The 21,734-nt window shown below is 39.6% G+C and overlaps 3 protein-coding genes across 12 annotated transcripts in view; all 3 read left to right on the top strand.

Annotated features, from left to right (window-relative positions):
- LOC112235391 (guanine nucleotide exchange factor DBS-like) overlaps nt 1-2,018 on the top strand; it is a 68,507-nt gene extending 66,489 nt beyond the window's left edge. For all 10 annotated transcript variants that reach the window (XM_042323866.1, XM_042323867.1, XM_042323865.1 and 7 more), the window contains one exon: nt 99-2,018. In XM_042323866.1, coding sequence (XP_042179800.1) covers nt 99-178 — 80 coding nt within the window. In that variant the 3' untranslated portion in view covers nt 179-2,018. The remainder of the gene's footprint in view (nt 1-98) is intronic.
- Nucleotides 2,019-2,802: 784 nt separating this feature from the next.
- LOC112253661 (calcium binding protein 39-like) lies at nt 2,803-21,692 on the top strand. Its single transcript, XM_042323855.1, has 9 exons — nt 2,803-2,931; nt 15,883-16,020; nt 16,705-16,869; nt 16,989-17,107; nt 17,206-17,374; nt 17,704-17,763; nt 18,485-18,550; nt 18,679-18,822; nt 18,954-21,692. Exons 2-9 carry the CDS (start codon nt 15,919-15,921, stop codon nt 19,131-19,133), a joined length of 1,005 nt encoding a protein of 334 aa, XP_042179789.1. The 5' UTR covers nt 2,803-2,931; nt 15,883-15,918; the 3' UTR covers nt 19,134-21,692.
- LOC112235381 (calcium-binding protein 39-like) overlaps nt 2,840-21,734 on the top strand; it is a 105,931-nt gene continuing 87,036 nt past the window's right edge. Inside the window, exon 1 of the mRNA XM_042323852.1 lies at nt 2,840-2,931. The gene's annotated coding sequence lies outside the window, so the exon portion shown is untranslated. The remainder of the gene's footprint in view (nt 2,932-21,734) is intronic.

The following is a 21,734-nucleotide window of genomic DNA, read 5'->3' as shown; positions in this document are numbered from 1 at the left end:
TTGAAAAGTGACAGGAGTGTGTCTGTATTTTAGTTTGTTTTAGAAGTATCTGTGGACTCTAATGGAAACTAACTTGTGTGTGTTTTGTTGTGTTACAGAGGGCAGTGTAACTGGCAACCTCAGCACCTCCTCCAGCTGCAGTGAAACCTACACAAGTTTCTCTGACATCAAGCCCTAAAGTCCCGCCCCCTCTAAGCCCTGAGACACAGCTACAGCGCCACCCAGTGGTTGGCTGTTCAAACGACACGTGCACTTTTCCCCTCTACTACTGTTCAAATCAAATTGTATTTATCACATGCGCAGAACACAACTGGTGTAGCCTTTACAGTGAAATGCTTGCACACGTTAGTTTACATTACAGTCCATAGATACTTCACTCTCATACTGAAGTGGAGGCTGCCTGGAATGTAGCAGAAAGCAGTCTAATAGCTGCTTATCTGTCAATGTGAAGGGAAGGTAATGAAGGACTGCTTTCCTCTGAACATACTCTACTCTCAGGGATAAGAGGTAGTGTCCTAGCCTTTTACTGTGATTGAGGGCTAGCACACATTGAGAACAGGAAGTTCAGGCCTCTCCCCTACCTGTTTGACAGAGATGAACAAGGAAGGACACACCCGCTCCATTCACACACACAGGCAGGCTTTGTTAGCCTAGCGCGGTACCGCTCCTCCCACTCCAACAAGGTGACAGTGATATGGAGCCAGGAGCTCCTCTACTGAACTCAACACTTCAACAGACAAACAAACAGACGCCTCAGTCTCTTTCCTGTGGACTCTGGTAACCAGTTGTGTCATAATGTTTCTCTGTGTCAGGCAGTCAACCTCCTCAGTATGTCCTCAGTCCTCTCCTGAGTGACTTTAAAAATAGATGATGGATTTATATTTCATATGTTTCTACTGGATCCCCCAAGACAAACTAAACTGTAAAAGTGTTGAGACAATCACATTCTAGCAAGAATGCAAAATTAGAATGGAATTGTCATTAATTACTTTTTGAGTTTGGTCAACTGTGTATATCTATGGCTTTGTCCAGAGGCCCTCCAGTCCCTCTCCCTCCGTTTCTCCTTCCTCCACCTGTGCTGTCTGGGCTATTAGTGAACTCTTGGCTTTGTTCCCAGTGATCTGAGAGAGCTGGGCTTTAAACTACCAGGTGTTCCTTTAGGCAGGGGCGATATTACAGGACGGTCAGATATCATAGGTACTTCAACAATAACAGTGCTCAGGATGTTCTTCTGAATCCTTTTCTCTTGGCTCAAAGTCCAATCCTATACACTACACAGAAATCCCCTGAAGATTGAGATTCCCATACAAATATCCATGTCAGGTCAATTGGTGTTGAAATAACTGTACTGTACCAGAGAGTATAAACTTAAAAGGAAATATTTGTGTGCTTAATCAACGTGTATCAAGTTCATTTATTTGAGAAAGATGTGTACAGATATTATTATCCTATACCTCGTATTTTTCATTTAATGTGTATGTTGTGTATGAAGACCATGGATATGTTTTCGTGGGCCTAAGTATATCAAAGATATTTTATTAATTGGTTGGCGGAGCATGTTTCCATGGTAATTTCTCAACTCCTGAGAAGACATATATTAATAGAAATGTCATCCTTTTGCTCATTTGAGAATGCAGTCTGTACACTGAAAACCGAAGATGGAATATAACTATAACGTCGTGTGCTGAAAGAATGATGGTTGTCTCAAATTTCAGCACGCGCAATAGGTTAGGTTTTAAACTGTTTTGGTTATAACCGTTTTAGTTATAACGGTTTTTATAACTTATTGTTCTACTGTATATCTTTTTCGATTTGCACCCAGTGAGATTACAATGTTGTTCCTGTGTGTCACATTGTTATGCAGCACATTGCCGCATTATTTTGTTCTTTATTTTCCTACGGTAACAAGTGTTGATACAGATGTTATATAATTAATGATATGCATTCATATCTGTGTATATGTGTAAATATGTATCTCTGAGGTGTATTATTAAAGTCGCTGAACAAAGTCAAACATCCTTTGCTTTAATCCAATGACTGTTTGTTTTCTCATTATAAAACCATCAGATATCATTAAATGATGTAGTCGATCATTGCTCACTGTGTGGTCGTTAGTTTGTTTTAAATAATGTAACGTTGCAGCTACTGTCTTATTTTAATGTCGAGTTTCACTCTCCCAGCCTAGACATGTTTGAAACTCTATACATTTGAAATTGTTTCATATTTTCAATCTTTTTGTGATTTTGACATCACACAAAATAAAAACAGTACAGTATATGAATAGAAAACACCACGCACAACTCAAGTTAGGCTTCTACCAAAAATATTTTATGAAATATTTAATTGAGTGTATATTACTAGAAAAGATTATTATTCACCTCTAGTTGCTCAGCTCTAGAAGCGTGATTTCCAGCGATCACGGAGGTTTGGTGAATACTGTTTTGTGAGCTGTAACTGATAGACCTACAGTAGGGCCATCTTGTTTCACCGGTTTAAGGGTCAAATGTACTTTTTCCCATTTATAAATCATTTGTACACAAAAAAACACAGACATAATCAAAACATTGTTCGAGCATGTTTTTCTGGAGCATAGCTGCTATTATTCATGAAATCTAAAAAACAATTGTGATCCGGATATGAAAATCCCTCAACGTCACAGGGGAAAGGACCAATTGGCTGGTAGATAAATATTCAGTGTGCGCCGCCTATCCCGGGACTGTGGCTCATAACGAATCAGACCAAATGGAATTCTGCACTGCCTTCTTAAAAGATTCCGTACATTTTAATTCGCACATACACATATTCCTCTGACGTTTTGCCCAGCATACAACACACCGCTGGCGTAACCAGAAAAAGCTGCTCGGTTACATTGAGAATCGAGACAGCAGCAGAGACAGCCGAGAGAAAAAATACTAAATAGACTCTTGCACCGTAAGTATTCGGAATTTATTAGATCCTTACGAGATAGCTAGCTAGGTAAAGTTAGGCAATTTTACCCCACAATTATTGTTCAAATGTTTCAAATTGATGCTGCCATTGTATTCAATCGATTCAAGTTTGAAACAATCTTGCTACTTAAATGCAGCCATTGCCCATCTGTTTAGCTGCTTCTCTGTAAAACCAGTAGCTGCTAAAACGGTCCGATTTATGCATGTGACATCCATTCTATTAAAGGGAGTTTAAAAGCCCAAACGGGTGTATCCCATAGTTGACATATTCGCACATGTCTTATTTGTTTTATTTCTGCGTGTCTACATTAATCTACATGTCATGTGAAGCCTTCATCCGGGAACGCTCTTCCCTCAACATGTTTTATGGTCCTTTAACACACAGGACAAGTAGAGTGCGTAAGCGTAATGTCACGCATCGAATGTGTCAATTCTGGCTTTGTTTGTACAGGGTTTGTTTTGCTTTAGCGCTAGCAAAGCTTTGCTTTCCGTGCAGTAGGATAGGAACACCAATGAACAGTGAAGACAGAGAGAGGCCGTCGCATAGGCTGCTATTCTGTCTCGCCAGCTGTCATTCTCTATTAGGCCTACAGTAACAACTTCATCGAAATGTTCTTCTTATAAATAATTACTTAATTTAAAGACATTGGACCTTGACCTACCATGTTACATTTGTAGTTTGGCTCCTTGTTTTGTTATTATTCATTAATTTATGTATTTATCCAGCCAGACTAGTTTGGTGTTCTCCAGCTTTAATGGATAATTATTTGTGCCTTCATATTTTTAAATCAGACAGGATGTGTGATGTAAATGTATGTTTTGAAAGTGTCAGATTGGCTACCAACATTCACAATCTTAGACCAGGCATAAACAACTGTCACCCAGACTGCACCTCGACATAGGTTAGATTGTGTCTCACCATTTTTTTTAAAGAGTACCCTATGGCATGTCTGACAAGCTGCATAGGCTTATGTCATCAGTGATGTAGTCAGTGCAGGGACTGTCATGATGCTCAGTGCCCCTTTAGGTAACTCTAGGCCTTATGGGAGTTTTATTTCAGCCGCAGCGCCATGTACTGTGTGTTGGCTCTAACCACAGATCTAGGACCAGATTACCCTACCGCCAATCATAGCCTTCACCATTAGGGGTTGGGAAATATCTGACCAGATCTGTGGTTAGGGGTGGTTATCTGTGGTTAGGGGTGGTTATCTGTGGTTAGGGGTGATTAGAGGCCAGAATGATGATGGTGGGTTGATGATAAAGATAACAGGCAAAATGGCTGCAGAACATCTCCTGAAATAGAACAACCCATTGGAGTGTTCTATCAGTCTGTTTTGTCTGGGTTCCGTTTGCATTCAGTCTGAGAGTTCTGAGTTGTTCCGTCTGTATTCTTTCTGCCTTGCGTCTGTGATGAGGTTGTGTGTGTTTGTTCATGGAGCTCTGGGACTGGACTCCATCTTGACTGATGGAGATGGAATCATGTCAGGCCCTGTGAAGGGCAGTACCTCTCCTCTCTCCTGCTTCAGTCTCTCTCCTACTACTGTAACCATTTTCATGATTTATAAATGACTCCATATAGCTCCATAAATGACTCCCTATAGCTTGTTTAGCAAAAAAATCGATGCATTCGCAACCATGGAGCAAAACAGGCAGGGTTGGCTTTGAATCAATGGATTGTTGACATGTAAACTTATATTGTTATTGTCACATGCATAGTAAACAACAGGTGTAGACTAACAGTGAAATGCTTACGGGACCTTCCCAACAATGCAGAATAGAAAAAGGAATAAATCCACAATGAGCAATGATGGCTTGGCTATATACATGGGGTACCAGTACCGAGCCGATGTGCAGGGGTACGAGGGATTCGAGGTAGATATGTACTTATAGGTAGGGGTAAAGTGACTTGTTAACAGGATAGATGATATGTAATGAGTGTGTGTTTGGCGACGGTGTGAGTGTGTATGTGTTGGAGTGTCTGTGTGGGTAGAGTCCAGCTTGTATGCATAGAGTCAAAAAGAGTTAGTGCATTATTTTCGTGACGATGTCAGCTAACCTATCTGGCTGTAGATCAACTATTTTCCAGTTTCACATCTAATCAACCAATGCTAGATATTTGGTGAGATGAGTTTAATTTAATATGCTATGTAATACCAGGATATTGTTAGATGAGGTTAATGTAATATGCTATGTAATACCAGGGTATTGTTAGATGAGGTTAATGTAATATGCTATGTAATACCAGGATATTGTTAGATGAGGTTAATGTAATATGCTATGTAATACCAGGGTATTGTTAGATGAGATTAATTTAATATGCTATGTAATACCAGGGTATTGTAAAATGAGATTAATTTAATATGCTATTTAATACCAGGGTATTGTTAGATGAGGTTAGTTTATTTAATATGCCTATTGTAATACCAGGATGTCAGTTAGTTTATTAATATGCCTATTGTAATACCAGGTTGTCGGTTAGTTTATTAATATGCCTATTGTAATACCAGGGTGTCGGTTAGATGAGGTTAGTTTATTTAATATGCCTATTGTAATACCAGGTTGTCGGTTAGTTTATTAATATGCCTATTGTAAAACCAGGGTGTCGGTTTGTTTATTAATATGCCTATTGTAAAACCAGGGTGTCGGTTCGTTTATTAATATGCCTATTGTAATACCAGGGTGTCGGTTAGATCAAATCAAATCAAATCAAATTTATTTATATAGCCCTTCGTACATCAGCTGATATCTCAAAGTGCTGTACAGAAACCCAGCCTAAAACCCCAAACAGCAAGCAATGCAGGTGTAGAAGCACGGTGGCTAGGAAAAACTCCCTAGAAAGGCCAAAACCTAGGAAGAAACCTAGAGAGGAACCAGGCTATGTGGGGTGGCCAGTCCTCTTCTGGCTGTGCCGGGTGGAGATTATAACAGAACATGGCCAAGATGTTCAAATGTTCATAAATGACCAGCATGGTCGAATAATAATAAGGCAGAACAGTTGAAACTGGAGCAGCAGCACAGTCAGGTGGAAGTTGAAACTAGAGCAGCAGCATGGCCAGGTGGACTGGGGACAGCAAGGAGTCATCATGTCAGGTAGTCCTGGGGCATGGTCCTAGGGCTCAGGTCAGTTGAAACTGGAACAGCAGCATGGCCAGGTGGACTGGGGACAGCAAGGAGTCATCATGTCAGGTAGTCCTGGAGCTCAGGTCCTAGGGCTCAGGTCCTCCGAGAGAAAGAAAGAGAGAAGGAGAGAATTAGAGAACGCACACTTAGATTCACACAGGACACCGAATAGGACAGGAGAAGTACTCCAGATATAACAAACTGACCCCAGCCCCCCGACACATAAACTACTGCAGCATAAATACTGGAGGCTGAGACAGGAGGGGTCAGGAGACACTGTGGCCCCATCCGAGGTCACCCCCGGACAGGGCCAAACAGGAAGGATATAACCCCACCCACTTTGCCAAAGCACAGCCCCCACACCACTAGAGGGATATCTTCAACCACCAACTTAGTTAGATGAGGTTAGTTGATTTAATATGCCTATTGTAGTACCAAGGTGTTGTTTAGTTTATTTAATATGCCTATTGTAATACCAGGGTGTCGGTTTGATGAGGTTAGTTTATTAATATGCCTATTGTAATACCAGGTTTGTCGGTTAGTTTATTTAATATGCCTATTGTAAAACCAGGTTGTCGGTTAGTTTATTTAATATGCCTATTGTAATACCAGGTTGTCGGTTAGATGAGGTTAGTTTATTTAATATGCCTATTGTAAAACTAGGGTGTCGGTTAGTTTATTAATATGCCTATTGTAATACCAGGGTGTCGGTTAGTTTATTAATATGCCTATTGTAGTACCAGGGTGCCGGTTTGTTTATTAATATGCCTATTGTAGTACCAGGGTGTCAGTTAGTTTATTAATATGCCTATTGTAGTACCAGGGTGTCGGTTAGTTTATTAATATGCCTATTGTAATACCAGGTTGTCGGTTTGATGAGGTTAGTTTATTAATATGCCTATTGTAGTACCAGGGTGTCGGTTAGTTTATTTAAAAAGCCTATTGTAATACCAGGGTGTCAGTTTGATGAGGTTAGTTTATTAATATGCCTATTGTAATACCAGGTTGTCGGTTAGTTTATTTAATATGCCTATTGTAATACCAGGGTGTTGGTTAGTTGAGGTTAGTTTATTTAATATGCCTATTGTAATACCAGGTTGTCGGTTAGTTTATTTAATATGCCTATTGTAATACCAGGGTGTTGGTTAGTTGAGGTTAGTTTATTTAATATGCCTATTGTAATACCAGGTTGTCGGTTAGTTTATTTAATATGCCTATTGTAGTACCAGGGTGTCGGTTAGATGAGGTTAGTTTATTTAATATGCCTATTGTAATACCAGGGTGTCGGTTAGATGAGGTTAGTTTAATTAATATGCCTATTGTAAAACCAGGGTGTCGGTTAGATGAGGTTAGTTTATTAATATGCCTATTGTAATACCAGGGTGTCGGTTAGTTTATTAATATGCCTATTGTAGTACCAGGGTGTCGGTTCATTTATTAATATACCTATTGTAGTACCAGGGTGTCGGTTAGTTTATTAATATGCCTATTGTAATACCAGGATGTCGGGGTTAGTTTATTCCTATATGCCTATTGTAGTACCAGGGTGTCGGTTCGTTTATTAATATGCCTATTGTAGTACCAGGGTGTCGGTTCCTATTGTTTATTAAATATGCCTATTGTAGTACCAGGGTGTCGGTTAGTTTATTAATATGCCTATTGTAATACCAGGATGTCGGTTAGTTTATTTAAAAGCCTATTGTAAAACCAGGGTGTCGGTTAGATGAGGTTAGTTTATTTAATATGCCTATTGTAATACCAGGTTTTCGGTTAGTTTATTTAATATGCCTATTGTAATACCAGGGTGTCGGTTAGATGAATACCAGGTTAAAACCCATATCAAGCTAAATTATTGAATATATCCTATTGTAATACCATTGTAACGGTTAGTTTATTAATATGCCTATTGTAATGTACCAGGGTGTCGGTTAGTTTATTAATATGCCTATTGTAATACCAGGGTGTTTGAATGTTATTAATATGCCTATTGTATACCAGGGTGTCGGTTCCATATTTAAACTTAATTTTATTGTAATACCAGGGTGTCTTAGTAGGGGTTAGTTTATTTAATAATGCCTATTGTAATACCAGGGTGTCGGTTAATGGTCAGTTCGATCATTTTCAGTTAATATGCCTATTGTAATACCAGGGTGTCGGTTATTTAACAATATGCCTATTGTAGTACCAGGCCCATGACAAGAAATATGCCTATTGTAATACCAGGGTGTTGGTTTGTTTAATTAATATGCCTTTAGGTTAGTTTAATTAATATGCCTATTGTAATACCAGGGTGTATTTTTAAATAATTGTATATGTTGGTTTGTTTAATTAATATGCCTATTTAATACCATGTAATACCAGGGTGTCGTTAGTTTAATTAATATGCCTATTGTAATACCAGGGTGTCGGTTAGTTTAATTAATATGCCTATTGTAATACCAGGGTGTTTTTTTTGAAGAATCAACAACAAGTGGTTACGACATTTTAAAACTTAATATGCCTATTGTAAACCAGGGTGTCAAAATTATTCAGTTTAATTAATATGCCTATTGTAATACCAGGGTGTCGGTTGTTTAATTAATAGCCTATTGTAATACCAGGGTGTCGGTTTGTTTAATTAATATGCCTATTGTAATACCAGGGTGTTGGTTTGTTTAATTAATATGCCTATTGTAATACCAGGGTGTCGGTTTGTTTTTTTTAATATGCCTATTGTAATACCAGGGTGTCAGTTCTTTAATTAATATGCCTATTGTAATACCAGGGTGTTGGTTTGTTTAATTAATATGCCTATTGTAATACCAGGGTGTTGGTTTGTTTAATTAATATGCCTATTGTAGACCAGGGTGTCGGTTAGTTTAATTAATATGCCTATTGTAATACCAGGGTGTTGGTTTGTTTAATTAATATGCCTATTGTATTTATGCCTATTGGTCTTTTCATTCCAGGGTGTCCTGTTTGTTTAATTAATATGCCTATTGTAATACCAGGGTGTCCCTGTTTGTTTAATTAAAGCATGCCTAAACCATGTAATACCAGGGTGTGGTTTGTTTAATTAATATGTGTTCATTGTAATACCAGGGTGTCCCACCTGTTTAATTAATATGCCTATTGTAATACCAGGGTGTCGGTTTGTTTAATTAATATGCCTATTGTAATACCAGGGTGTCGGTTTGTTTAAAGTTTATATGCCTATTGTAATACCAGGGTGTCTGGTTTGTTTAATTAATATTATTGTAATACCAGGGTGTCCTTAGGATGTTTAAAGCTTGGGAATATGCTTTATTTAATACCAAATCCGTGTTGGTTAGATGATGTAAGTTTATTTAATTGTCATACCAGGGTGTTGGTTAGATGATGTAAGTTTATTTAATTGTCATACCAGGGTGTTGGTTAGATGATGAAGTTTATTTAATTGTCATACCAGGGTGTTGGTTAGATGATGTAAGTTTATTTAATTGTCATACCAGGGTGTTGGTTAGTGCTGGTGCATATTGCCAAAAATCCATATCAAGCTAAATTCATTGAATTATCACGATAACAATACATTTATACGTTTATAACATTTAATGTGTACCACAGTTATTATTTTTTTGCTACCCTTAAAACTACTACAACTACTTTGAATGTTGTAGCTATCATTTGTCCTATAAACAATAACCCATATTAACAAATGTATATAATTTTCATAATTCACATTTCTCTAGTAGCACCCAAAAAATACATTATTTATATCTTTGTAATGACCTGATATCAGCAAAATGTTCACATAAGTGGTCAGTGGGCGATCATTTTCAGTTTATCGTCCCAGCTCTGTGTCAGTACAAGACAACAACCTTGCTGTTCTAGGCCCATGACAAGAAATACAACAGATGATTTAGGAAAGGCTAAAAGTCATTCCTCCTTATTTTTAAAAATATATTTATTTAACCTTTATTTAGCTAGGCGAGTCAGTAAGAACAAATTCTTATTTACAATGACGGCCTACCAAAAGGCTCTGTCCTTCTGGGATTACAAATAAATCAAATGTAAATATAGGACAAAACACACATCCAGGGAAAATCAGTTTATTTGTAAAATATTACATACTGTAGGCCCCTAGTCTGTTACTAGATGTCCGATAATGAACCCAAGTCTGTGAATTGTGTTCAACTGGGCCTAGGCTACATCCAGGCCCCTTGGTTTCATCCAATCGCTCCTCATATCCGTAGGCTTCGTGGTATGTTTATAAAGTAGGCTAGCAGCCTTTTATTTCCTGGTTGAGCATGTTGTGGCGTGTCTGAATCAGGATTATCCCTTCCATTATGGACTCATGCAGTTGCCTGTCCAGAGACATTTAGCCTCATTCTTGTTTAATTATGATTGATGGGTTGTTATTAAAGTTGCATTAATCAAATCAAATGTTATTTATTACATGCTTTTGTAAACAACAGGTGTAAACAGTGAAATGCTTACTTACTACGGGTCCTTTTCCAACAATACAGAGCAAAGATACTACTTATACTGTGTTTACTCACAGCTTCATGGGAAATGCAGTTTTTGAACAGGTCTGGGTGGGGAGAGCGGGGTTGGGTAGAGAGGGGGCTCCTTTCTTGCTTGTAGTCAGTGAGTGGGATAGAAAATGATTTTCTTGGGTTCACTGTCCTGCGTTTTGCGCTGGGGCTTTTTCAGGGGTGACTGCAAGCATACCAAACATCCAGATAGAAATGGATAGTGTAGAACAGACATTCTCTTGCATGAAGAAAACAGGAATAGGGAATCCCATCTGCTCTACATGATGTGCAAGGCTGTGAGCGATGCAGTCCACTGACTAGTCTCATGCTGTGGACTGTGATCAAAGTGACAAGCTCCTGGCATCAGTCTGTCTGTTCTGTTTTGGGAGGAATGGAGGTAATACCGTCACGCTCAGCACTAAGGATTAACAGTCACAAGTTATACTCACCCCCACCCTCTCCCTCACACTCTCCTGCTCTCTCTCTCTCTCTGAGAGTTTGTTTTAGCAGCTAGGTTATCCTTCATGTTGGCGTCAAACACTCCATGACAATAATGTTGTAAGATTCTTGCTAGAATGTAAACTGTGTTTGAACGCTAGGTGCCAACATGGCGAACCATTGGAATCCTAAATCTCAAACGGAGTTGTCCTAACTTTACACTGGCCATGGCCAGGCTATCTCAGTATCTCGGACGCACATTGTTGAGACATCCTCTTGAGTGATGAAATGCACACACCTATTATCTGTCCTCTGGCTGCCTTTGTTTTGTTGTCATGACAACCAGGCTGAATGCAGTGAGGTGTGCAGAGTGTAGTCTGACTCAGCGTAAGCGGGTATTGCTTATGCCCTTTTATAAATCACTGCGAGATCCCAGGGGAAGACTGCACTCTTCTTTCTGTGGGTGTATCTCAATACAATTGCCTTCTTCTCCTTGTCTCATCTCCTCCATCACTACTATGTTCTTCAGTCCTGGTCTGGGACACCCACAGGGGATGCAGGCATTTGTTTGTTTATTTCACATCAATGTAGATGAACTGGAGAAGATTAGAAGATAGATATTGAGATGCACCCCATGTCAAGTAAGGGGAGAAATGCCTGTGGTACACTGTTATATGGTATAATTAAGCAATAAGGCTTGAGGGGGTATGGTATATACCACGGCTAAAAGCTGTTCTTATGCAAAACCCAATGTGGAGTGCCTGGATACAACCCTTAGCCGTGGTTTATTGATCATATACCACAAACCCCCAAGGTGCCTTATTGCTATTATAAACTGGTTACCAACCTAATTAGAACAGTAAAAATATGGTTTGTCATACCTGTGATATAGCACAGTTTTCAGCATTCAGGTCTCGAACCACCCAGTTTATAATGTGTGATATACACTGAGTGTACAAAACATTAAGAACACCTCCCAAATATTGGCTTGTACCTCAGTTCTTCTGGGCATGGACTCTACAAGGTGTTGAAAGCTTCCACAGGGATGCTGGCCCATGTTGACTCCAAATGCTTCCCACATTTGTGTCAAGTTGGCTGGATGTCCTTTGTGTGGTGGAATATTCTTGAAACACACAGGAAACTGTTGTGAAAAACCCAGCAGCGTTGCAGTTCTTGACACAAACCACTGTGCCTGGCACCTACTACCATACCCCATTCAAAGGCACTTCAATCTTTTGTCTTTCCATTCAACCTCTGAATAGCAAACATAGACAATCCATCTCAATTGTCCGAAGGCTTAAAATTCCTTCTTTAACCTGTCTCCTCCCCATCTATATTGATTGAAGTGGATTTAACAAGTGACATCAATAAGGGATCATAGCTAACACACTGTTGGCATTCTCTCAACCAGCTTCATGAGGTAGTCACCTGGAATGCACTTGTTAAAAGCTAATTTGTTAAATGTCTTTGTGGATTGATAAATGCGTTTGAGCCAATCAGTTGTGTTGTGACAAGGTGGGGATATACAAAAGATAGATTTGGTAAAAGACCAAGTCTATGTTATGGCAAGAACAGCTCAAATAAACAAAGAGACGACAGTCCATTACTTTAAGATGTGATGGTCAGTCAATTCGGAACATTTCAAGAACTTTGAAAGTTTCTTCAAGTGCAGTCAAGCATGAAAACTGGCTCTCATCAACAGGAAAGGAAGACTATGATGAAACTGGCTAAATTTCAGAGTTCAAGAGGACCATCTCACAAGAAAGAAAGGAAGAAAGAAACCACTGAAAACACCAATAAGAGACTTGCTTGGGCCAAAAACACAAGCAATGGAAATGAAACCAGTGGAAATCTGTCCTTTGGTTGGAGTCCAAATTTGAGATTTTTGGTTCCAACCGCTCTGTCTTTGTGAGACGCGGAGTAGGTGAACGGATGATATCCGCAGGAGATGTGACATTGTGGGGGTGCTTTTCTGGTGACGCTGAACCAGCATGGCTACCACAGCATTCTGCAGCAATATGCCATCCCATCTGGTTTGTACTTAGTCCCACTATCATTTATTTTTCAACAGGACAATGACCCAACACACCTCCAGACTATGAAAGGGATATTTGACCAAGAAGGAGAATGATGGAGTGCTGCATCAGATGACCTGGCCTCCATAATCACCTGACCTCAACCCAATTGAGATGGTTTGGGATGAGTTGGACCGCAGTGGTATTTTGGGATTTTATTAGTATCCCCATTAGCTGTTGCAAAAGCAGCAGCTAATCTTCCTGGGGGCCACACAACTTGAAACATGACATATTAATGAACATTAATTAGACAAGAACAGAACTACAGAACATTTTTTTTTAAAGGCACAAGTAGCCTTCATTTCAATGCATACACAAACTATCTAGGTCAAATAGGGAGAGGCGTTGTGCTGTCAGGTGTTGCTTTGTCTATTTTTTTTCTTAAACTGGTTTGCTGTTTATTTGAGCAATATGAGATGGAATGGAGTTCCATGCAATAATGGCTATATATAACACTGTACATTTTCTTGAATTTGTTCTGGATTTGGGGACAGTGAAAAGACCCCTGGTGGCATGTCTGGTGGGATAAGTGTGTGTCAGAGCTTGTGTAAATTAACTATGCAAACAATTTGGGATTTTCAAAAAAGAGGGGCCTAGAGAGCTGCCCTGCGGTACACCACACTTTACATGTTTGACATTAGAGAAGCTTCCATTAAAGAAAACCCTTTTTTATAATAGATTCCCATATTGTGGATTTAGAGCGAGATTGAAAACTGAGCTGAGGTTCAGCAACAGTTTATGGTCAATAATATCAAAGGCAGCACTGAAATCTAACAGTACAGCTCCCAGAATCTTCATATTATCATTTGTCAGTGCAGTACATGTTGAGTTTCCTTCTCTATAAGCATGCTGAAAGTCTGTTGTTAGTTTGTTTACAGAGAAATAGCAATGTATTTGGTCAAACACATTTTTTTACCAACAGTTTGCTAAGAGCTGGCAGCAAGCTTATAGGTCTGCTGTTTGAACAAGTAAAGACCGCTTTGTTGGGTAGCTATTCTTGGGCCTGAGCGGAATTAAAGATATGACAGATAAGTGGCTATAGAGTCCACTACCATCCTCAGTAGCTTTCCATCTAAGCTGTCAATGCCACAAGGTTTGTCATTATTGATCGATAACATTCATTTTTTCCCCCACCTCTCCCACACTAACTTTACAAAATTCAAACTTGCAATGCTTTTCTTTCATTATTTGTTTTTTTATGCATGAAAATGATGGCTCACTCTTCGTTGTTGGCATTTCCTGCCTAAGTTTGCCCACTTTGCCAATGAAGTAATGATTCAAAATAATTGGCAAAATTAAATGGTTTTGTGATGAATAAGCCATTTTATTCGATGAAAGATGGAGTTGTCTTTCTGCCCTTAAATTCATTTTTAAAAAAAATCCATCATTCATCATTCTTCATAATACAGTTTCTTCTTCTTTTTGAGTTAAGACACATTTCTCAATTTGCAGTAAGTCAACCAGTCAGATGTGCAGACAGACTTATTAGCCACTCCTTTTGCCCCATCTCGTTCAACCATAGGGTTTTTCAATTCCTCATGAATCCATGGAGCCTTAACAGTCAGTTTCTTAACAGGTGTGTGTCCATAAATAATTGGAAGAAGCAATTTCATAAACTCATCAAGTGCAGCGTCTGGATGCTACTCATGAATCACATCAGACCAAAACATATTTTGTAACATCATCCACATAAGTCACAGCTAAATCTCTTATACACTATTTTAGGCCCAGCTGTTGGAACTTTGGCTTTCCTGGATATAGCCACTTTATTGTGATCACTGCTTTCAATGGGTACGGATACTTGTTCCTGTAGTGTTTGTAAACATGAATAGGAATAGCCTTCCTTTCTCAGAACAATAATAGACTGATGAGCTTCAGGAGAAAGTTATTTGATTCTAGCCATTTTGATCCTGTAATCAAACTACAAATGCTGATGATAACTCAACTCATCTAAAGAAGGCCAGTTTTATTGCTTCTTTTAATCAGCTCAACAGTTTTCAGCTGTGCTAACATAATTTCAAAATGGTTTTCTAATAATCAATTAGCCTATTAAAATTCTAAACTTGGATTAGCAAACACAACGTGCCTTAGAAACACAGGAGTGATGGTTGCTGATAATGGGCCTCTGTACACCTATGTAGATATTCCATTAAATATCAGCCATTTCCAGCTACAATAGTCATTTACAACATTAACAATGTCTACACTGTATTTCCGATCAATTTGTTATTTTAATGGACAAAAAATTTGATTTTCTTTCAAAAACAAGACATTTCTAAGTGACCTCAAACTTTTGAATGGTAGTGTGTGTATGTATTTTCCCGAAGGATTCTCAGATCAAAACCGTATCCTATCTGGGGAAATGAGAAGCATCACATCTTCCAATTCATTTTTTTCTGAATTGGGACTTTTAAATAAATTATCTGCCTCTGATAGTTTTTTTTTTGCTAAAAAAACTGAGTTTCAATCAGACGGATGATATAAATAAGCAATGTGGCCTGAGGGGGTTTGGATAAATGGCCAATATACCAGGGCTAAGGGCTGTTCCTATGCATGATGCAACGCAGATACAGCCCTTAGCTGTGGTATATTGGCCATATATCACAAACCCCTGAGGTGCCTTATTGCTATTATAAACGGGTTGCCAACGTAATTAGAGCAGTAAAAATAAATGTTTTGTCGTACCCGTGGTATACGGTCTGATATACCGCGGCTGTCAGCCAATCAGCATTCAGGGCTCAAACCACACAGTTGTGTCATTTACATGTTATCGATAGATGGGGTATAATGTGTCCTGTTTTTTTTAAGGCTGTCAGGAGAGACCCCAGGAGAGGCCCAGCCACCATGCCGCTGTTCGGTAAATCCCACAAGAATCCCGCCGACATCGTCCGGACTCTGAAGGAGAACATGGCCATCCTGGTCAAACAAGACAAGAAAACAGATAAGGTGTGATGCATCTTCATAACACCTTACACCAGTCCTCACTAAACACCACAAATCCTCACTAAACAAATCCTTACAACACAAGTCCTTATAATAGTCCTCACCACACAAACCAGTACTTCCCTTAGAAAAGGCCCACAAGCAGGTGTTGTGTTTGGGGCCTCGGTGTACCTCCTTCTATTTGATCCGATCAGTCAGTTGGTGTGGTTATTATTACGGTGCACCTCTAGCTGACACTGGGCTGTGAAAGTAGCATCAATGCCTGGCCGTTCCTTCATTGACACCCAGCTGTAAAGGCCCTCTCCACCATGGGACTGTTAGAGAGGGGCTGTCCAGACAGAACTCCCAGTAACCTGGCTCTGGGCTGGAACTGCTTCAGCTCTAACCAGGCTGCTTCCACACAGCCAGGCTATAGTGATCTCAATACAGTCCATTCCTGTCATATGCAATGCTGATATCCAGAGAAAGTCAATAGTTATGATTGGGCCTGAGGCTGAGACATAAGTGTCTACAGAGCTGTACAAAGCTGTACCTCCATAAGTAGTCAATTAAATGTCTCCCTCTTGTGGTCAACTCAAGTATAATACCATGGCAGTTTTTTTGTAAATAAACAGCATAACATTATTAGCAGCAATATTGTTAAAGTACATATTGTGCCTGTGTGTCTAACTGGTGTCCCTGTCCCAGGCATCAGAGGAGGTGTCTAAGTGTCTTGTGGCCATGAAGGAGATACTATATGGGACCGGTGACAAGGAGCCTCACACAGAGACGGTGGCCCAGTTGGCCCAGGAGCTCTACAACAGCGGCCTGCTCATCTCCCTGGTGGAAAACCTGCAGGTCATCGACTTTGAGGTGAGACTGAGCCAAAGCCGGACCATCAGGGTCGTGTTCATTAGGCAACAAATGGAAGAAAACAGAGTCTGAAACAAGGAGGCTTTCGTTTTTAAACGTTTTCCATTGCATGTCCCCAGGGGAAGAAGGATGTGTGTCAGATCTTCAACAACATCCTGCGGAGGCAGATCGGCACCCGCAGCCCCACTGTCGAGTACTTCTGCTCTCACCAAGAGGTGCTGTTTGTGCTGCAAAAAGGGTGAGATTCTCTCACACACACACACACCATGTACCACAGCTGACCACAGCCATTGGTATGATACTCAGTGACATCTGTGTGTGTCCCTCTTCCTGCAGGTATGAGACCCCTGGGTCTGCGCTGAACTGTGGCATCATGCTGAGGGAGTGTATCAGACACGAGCCACTGGCCAAGCTGGTTCTCCACTCAGAAGACTTCCAGCACTTCTTCAATTACGTAGAGATGGAGACCTTCGACATCGCCTCAGACGCTTTCGCCACCTTCAAGGTCAGATTACACAAGATTTGAAAGCATCTTTGGGTCCTGGAAAAACATTGTATTAAACCCATGTTAATAAGACTAGGATGTGCCGAGATGATATGCTAATCTTTACATTACTGTTGTATCTGTCCATGCCCATTTGTTTGAGAGTTGACAAATTGTATAGATCAAAATGATTAGATGCAGCAGATGATATGAAATCTTTACATTACTGTTGTATCTGTCCATGCCCATTTGTTTGAGAGTTGACAAAATGATGATATGATTCAGCAGATGATATGCAATGTTTGTTTTTGTGTGAATTAAAGTGAGCACGTTTCCTCCCCCATTCACAGGACCTGCTCACAAGACACAAGGTCCTGGTAGCTGAATATCTAGAACAGAATTATGATGCTGTAAGTCACATGTTCAACATTCTGCTGCCCAGGGAGCATTTACCTTTTATCAGATGGACTTCATGGAAAGAAAATGTTGTTTGTTGTTACACCCTCTGCCCTCTTGACAGAATTCGTGAAGGAATGGGTGAATGCATTTACGACGTCACACACTCGTACTCTCATTGCCATTTACCAGATGAATACACTGAAGTGTGTGTACCGATAAACAAAACATGTTGATTGATGACCCATTCTCTACAATGAATGAGTGCATTTATACCACCCTTGACACACTAGCCACATACACTCCAGGCATCTGTGGTCACTGGCTTTCCCTGCTTGCATAAGACCACCTTGTCTGTTGGTTGAAGTGTGGGGCTCAGGGAAGACCCCAGGGGAGAGCAGACAGGCCGGCTGGAGGCTGCTCGGGTTACAGACCAGACACTACTCTACACTGGGCCGCACTAGGTTACAGAAGGCTGCTTTCATGCCAAAGGCTGCTGGAGGCTTATCACACACACACACACTGGCCCAAACAGCACACCTGATAAGGGTCCTTTTAGACCTGACTGAGATATGTTAGAGAATATATCAACTTCAACAGACATTCCATCCCATTTAACAATCTGAAACACCTATTTAATTCTATGAACATTTTTAAAAAATTGTGAATTTATTTTGAGCCACTTGACTGTTGAGATGCAGCCACCCCTCAGCCTGTTCCTTTATATCTTTGCAGATCTTTGACCAGTATGAGAAGTTATTACACTCTGATAACTATGTGACAAAGAGACAGTCATTAAAGGTGTGTTCAATTATTCACATTTTATATGGATTATTTATGGACTAAAACTTTGCATGCTATTATGGTGTTGATTATCTTGCTTCATAGTAAACATTTGCATACTCTGGTCTTTGTGTGTGTTTATGTAGTTGTTGGGAGAGCTTCTGTTGGACAGGCATAACTTCACAGTGATGACCCGGTACATCAGCAAGCCTGAGAACCTGAAGCTGATGATGAACCTACTGAGGGACAAGAGCCCTAACATACAATTTGAGGCCTTCCACGTCTTCAAGGTACGACACAAAAGCCGTTCCCTGAGCTGTTCCATGTTGGCCCCAAACATTCCATGGCATTACCATTGGGTTCTTACTAGAATGTAATTGCCGATATCAATGTAATGTACAAAGCTGACCCCTCCACCCAGGTGTTTGTGGCGAACCCCAACAAGACGCAGCCCATCATAGACATCCTGCTGAAGAACCAGCCCAAACTCATCGACTTCCTTAGCAACTTCCAGAAGGACCGCATGGACGACGAGCAATTCAACGACGAGAAGACCTACCTAATCAAACAGATCCGAGACCTAAAGAAGCCCGCCTCTTAAAACCTTACCCCCATTCGTCCCCAAAACCCTTCCCCTTAGCTATGACCTTTACCCTAACCTTTACTTTTTATTGTCGACAAAAATACATTGACAATAATGATTCAATTGCTTAATATCAAAGACATTATTTTTCTTGGTTCCTTAAACTTTGCTGAGAATAGTTCTTAATCAGATTTTTTTTTCATTGTTTTTACTTTTAAATGAACCCTTTTCTTATTAGTGTGTAGTGTTCCACAACGGGAAGGGGATTTCCTCTCTTGGGGGGAACCAATGCTTAGAGTCCTTTAGGTGATTGGCTGAGTGAGCTGTGGAGACCACTGGTCATCACTTTAATTGCGCAAATATTTTTTTGAAAATGTTTTCTTTTCATTGCCACTTGCAGGCACGAGCCAGCTAGATAGTTCTGACTTCTTTATAATACTCTCCTAATCTAACCACAGTACAACTGAAGTATCCAGAATCATAGGAATTGCTATTTCCCTATTAGAGGATCGAAATGGTATTCTCAAATGTTCCATAGAACTCCTCTTCAGACTCACATTCCCTGCTAGTCTTACTCCTGTGGTTGTACTTCCACTATTTACACTTAAGTTATGTTTCAACGCTGTAGTAGGTCCTCTGACATGACAACTCTACATTTGATCTTACAAGGAACATATAAGATGTCTGGTGATCAGCAGGGCCATTCTTCTACTGCTAACCTTCGTATAGAATATGACTTATCAATAGTTTTGATAATTGATTCTCCATGGATGGCTGGTAGCACTTTCTATATCATTCAACGCTAAAGGAGCAATTCCTTTTTGGTTTATTTTTAAGCTGATGAAGTAGAATCCTGTTGAACAGGAAACTATCTTGATGATTAAAAAAAAAGTTTGTCTTGTGTATTAGAACTGGTTTTAACCTATAAGTAAGTGCCATTGCAGGTGACAGAAAAATCCTAATTTTTTTTCTGTACGAAAGTGATTTCTTTAACTTGTTTTCTTATTTAGATGGTGGAGGGGGATGGTTGGAACACTAACAGTAGGGGTACATACAGAGGTGCCTTTTTGTTTTCCCTTTTGTTGTATTTTATATACTTTTTTCTGGGCGGAGCTTAATTCTTATTTAGAAAAATATGGTCTGGTTGAATATATTAGTCGTGATTAAGCAATGAATCTTGAACTCACTATATGAGTTGTGCAGTTGAAAGAATATTTTACTTTAAGAGAACTTGTTGCAGGTCATTGATCACATCAAAAAAACTAGGAACCAGGAGGCCAAAACTCAGGACTGATTGTCCAGGAAAGTTAACATACCAGTAAACTGGATATGGTAGAAGCATCTTGCTTTTTTACATGTAGCTTGTTTTGGGGGAAGTCTAAATTAAATAACCTCAGACAAATTGAGCCAATGCATATTTTAATTGTGGTGGTTGAGCTTAAGTTACAATCACATCTAAATTGAAAATACGAACTAATATGGCTCTTCAATGTAATATTGCATAATAAATGTGATGGGCACCATGCCATGGGACAAGTGATTGTTCTTTAAATTGCCAAATACTTTTTAATAAAAAAAATTCTAGATTGGACTTGACACAAGGGATAGTGTCCTCAATGCCCTTGTCGTTTTGGTGAAACTCAGTCATTCTATATCTGGTGCTAACATGCAATCTTGATCTTGACCACATTTCTAGACCAGTGTAGACAATAATTAATTGTGAACAGATCTTCCTGACCACCTCGAGGTAGCCGGGGACAAATTGATTGGTTCGATGAAAGTTCCGTGGGCAGAGCTTAGTGACATGTCAGTGGGTGGAGTTTACAAGTAAAGACAAGTGTTTCAGGGAGGTGGACTGCTTGTGGGAGGGTGTTAAACAGGTTGCATCCCAATGCGGCTTTTGTTTTCCAACCTACTTAAATGTTATCTGACATTCTAAAATGACAAAAGGAATGAACAGTTTTATAAAATGTACAAAAACAATAATGGTGCCTTCCCTGCTGGTGCTGTGGGCTAGGACCACAAGGTCACAGGTTCAAGTCTTGCCATGCCAATGACCTTTCTCAAAAGGTATATTTTGAACCCTAGTCCCTCCCTGTATTCAAATTATGAGATTCCCAATGTTAAGACATATTGATCCCTTGAATCAATGATTTTAGAAGGACTGTTAATTGTTTGACAATCCAGATCTGTTTACACTTGTAAAATAAAGATAAAATTAGTCCTCAGTGGCCTCTGGAGGTAGTCAGGAAGAATCACCATCAATAATTGTAATATTCTACACAGGTCTAGAAATGGTCTCAATCAGAATATGGACAAGATCAAGACACAGGACCCATGTTAACACCAGGTATAAACGGGGATTCGAATGGCAAACTGATGTTGGATTAAAATGATAAACAAGAGACTTAAAAGATTCAGGCTGTATCAGTAGGAACTTACACCTGAGCCAAAACAGGTTTACTTAACATACTGTACTAAAGTAATATTGACCCTTTTCAACCATGGAATGATTATTTTTAAATGCCATTGATACTACTGTACCACAACACCAATAAAAGAAATGCATACATTGTTTTCCTGGTTTGTCATTTTATATAGATTTTTTTGTTGTTGGAT

This window comes from Oncorhynchus tshawytscha, linkage group LG07 (assembly GCF_018296145.1).
Source record: "Oncorhynchus tshawytscha isolate Ot180627B linkage group LG07, Otsh_v2.0, whole genome shotgun sequence".
In the NCBI taxonomy this organism is placed as follows: domain Eukaryota; kingdom Metazoa; phylum Chordata; class Actinopteri; order Salmoniformes; family Salmonidae; genus Oncorhynchus; species Oncorhynchus tshawytscha.
Note: the sequence above shows the minus strand (reverse complement) of the source record. Positions and strands in the feature narration are given on the sequence as shown.

What these genes read in the sequence shown, in the direction of transcription:
- LOC112253661 (XM_042323855.1), top strand. Translation starts at nt 15,919, where the DNA reads ATGCCGCTGTTCGGTAAATCCCACAAGAATCCCGCCGACATCGTCCGG. An exon ending in ACGCTTTCGCCACCTTCAAG is followed by an intron (nt 17,375 to 17,703) that starts GTCAGATTACAC and finishes CCCCATTCACAG; the next exon opens with GACCTGCTCACAAGACACAA. An exon ending in TAGAACAGAATTATGATGCT is followed by an intron (nt 17,764 to 18,484) that starts GTAAGTCACATG and finishes ATATCTTTGCAG; the next exon opens with ATCTTTGACCAGTATGAGAA.